At 29.8% G+C, this 2,296-nt stretch overlaps 1 protein-coding gene across 1 annotated transcript; it reads right to left on the bottom strand.

Annotated features, from left to right (window-relative positions):
* Positions 1-388: 388 nt before the first annotated feature.
* On the bottom strand, positions 389-1,635 carry LOC108732937 (stromal interaction molecule homolog). Its single transcript, XM_025981136.1, has 3 exons — positions 923-1,635; positions 714-862; positions 389-642 (listed from the first exon to the last, which is right to left on the bottom strand). Exons 1-3 carry the CDS (start codon positions 1,104-1,106, stop codon positions 406-408), a joined length of 570 nt encoding a protein of 189 aa, XP_025836921.1. The 5' UTR covers positions 1,107-1,635; the 3' UTR covers positions 389-405.
* Positions 1,636-2,296: the final 661 nt, after the last annotated feature.

Here is a 2,296-nt window from a genome sequence, read left to right as displayed (position 1 = left end):
TGTGCCCTATCAATATACGAAGTACAAATAATTGTCATTAAAATTATTATACAATATAACAAATAAAAAATGTTCCTTGACACATTTTAAATTTTGAATTTATATTCTATACATCACTGTATACTCAAAAATATTAAAAGAAAGCAAATTACTAAAGATGAAATAAAAGTCATTCTGGTGTGAACCAACTTGGTTCCTAATAGCTATTATCATAGAAAATCCAAGTAATTATTTAATGGTCATAAAGTGTAATATTATATAAACAAGTTAAAATTTTAATTTAATTGAGCTTATAGAAAATTGATTTATCAACAATAATTTGTATATCAATTCATGTATTTTATGAAAAGAAAATTATATTGATGATACTAAGCTAGCTTTTTACAATTTAGGAAATAAAAGAAATTACCTCGGTAACATAGCTCCTGTTACTTTATTCCGTAAAAAGGTGTGAGCATATTGTGGTAACTCTACACAAATAGCCAACCACTCTGTAGTCTGCTCAACAGTCCAATTGTGAACTTCAGAACGTAACCATGCTTCCCAAAGCTCCTTAACGGAAATATGAGTGTCATCATTACGATGGAATGCCTTTTGCCTTCTTTCATATCCAGAATCATACTGCAACTCCTCTCGTAGAAACTACCAAGAGTTTTTCATGAGTGGTAGAAGTAATTTTTATTTATGTACTGACAATAAAATTTACTACTTACATCGTTTGTTTCGGAAAGATCAACATTACCATTTGCATCATCATCTAATTGTCTATGCAAAGCTGTTATTGCTTCTAGTCCCAGTTTATCATTTGCCTGTCCTGTTGAAAGGCACGAAATATCATCATTAACACAACTTTCAGGTGAATCTGGAATAAACAAAATGTTCTACTTCTGAAGTATGTTAAAATTATTTTTCATTAACAAACCATCATCTTTGACAGCTTGAGATATTGATTCACTTAATAAGGAATAAGTACTCTTTATATTTTCCTTGCTATTTTTATTAAGTACATTTTCAGGACGTATGTTAAGTTGCATTTGGTCACTGGCTCTTCCATTGCACCAACAAACAATAAAAAATAACCAAAACACGACTTTTTTCGAACTCATCTTTAAACTTAATCACAAATAACGAGAAGATAAAAACAAACTTTTAAATTACTTAGGAGATTCTTTTGAAGTCTTTGATTTTAATTTTTTTACTTGACATTTCACTATTTCACAGCCACAGAATCAGATGTTGCTGAAGATATTTTTCAAGTACTTGACTTTAGTTTTCAAGGTTGACACAGTTGACAACTAGAAATACTGTAACGACAAAATTTTTGATCGTATTTGGCATACATAGCCGTATAATATACTCTCATACATAAATTTGTATCGGTATTTCGCAATGATTGTCTCCGAATAAATCCGGGCAATGCGACTCTAATAAATTAACACGAGACGTCACAAATTTAGCATCCTATGTCCTATGGGCATAGGTGCCTACATAACGCAGAGCTGCGACTGCACAAAAATCGCTAAATAAAATTATTTAACTTACTAATACGAATATTTTACTGTGGAACAATTCCGCTTTTATAGCACCGTAATAAGCTTATATGCCGCTTTTATTATTTAACCTTATCTGTTGTCTTTTAATACATTGTTTGAATTTTATATGTACAGTGGGTTCCATAAGCAATGCACATATTGATACAAGACCAGACCACGAGAACGAGCTATACTTATGTTAAATCTGTTTCAAAAATCATCTTCTTGCAAGCTCTACTGATCTACGAGCAGATATCAAACATCAAAAGATAAAGATATAAATCCTTGATCCATTTCATTAATTTAGCATAGCACAGATGTAACACATTGCTTCCGCCATTTTAAATTAATGTCACATTTTATTTTGAATCCAGGGTACTGTAGATAACTAATTTGTTCATTAATCAGTTGCAATTTTCCGAATTTTTATGAAGGAAATAGTTTTTGTTGTGTCACGTTCCAGCTGATTAGTGTATCAGTAATAAGTTCACTATACGAGGACCAACTAAAAAGTAATTAAACTTATTTATTATTCACAATACAATGAAATAAAAAGAAATATGTAGTTTAATACGGCTTAGTTTTTTTGCATATTTGTAAACGAAAATGAAGAAAAAAGTTAATGAAAAGATTGAAAGAAAAAACAAAGCCAAACAAATGTGATGGTAATAAACTCGATTTAAAAAAACAATGACCAAAATACATTTCTTATTTACATTATTAGGTACTATCGATATCATTCAGCATTTTTTTTTTCAATCTTT

This window comes from Agrilus planipennis, unplaced genomic scaffold (assembly GCF_000699045.2).
Source record: "Agrilus planipennis isolate EAB-ADULT unplaced genomic scaffold, Apla_2.0 scaffold1, whole genome shotgun sequence".
Classification (NCBI taxonomy): Eukaryota; Metazoa; Arthropoda; class Insecta; order Coleoptera; family Buprestidae; genus Agrilus; species Agrilus planipennis.
Note: the sequence above shows the minus strand (reverse complement) of the source record. Positions and strands in the feature narration are given on the sequence as shown.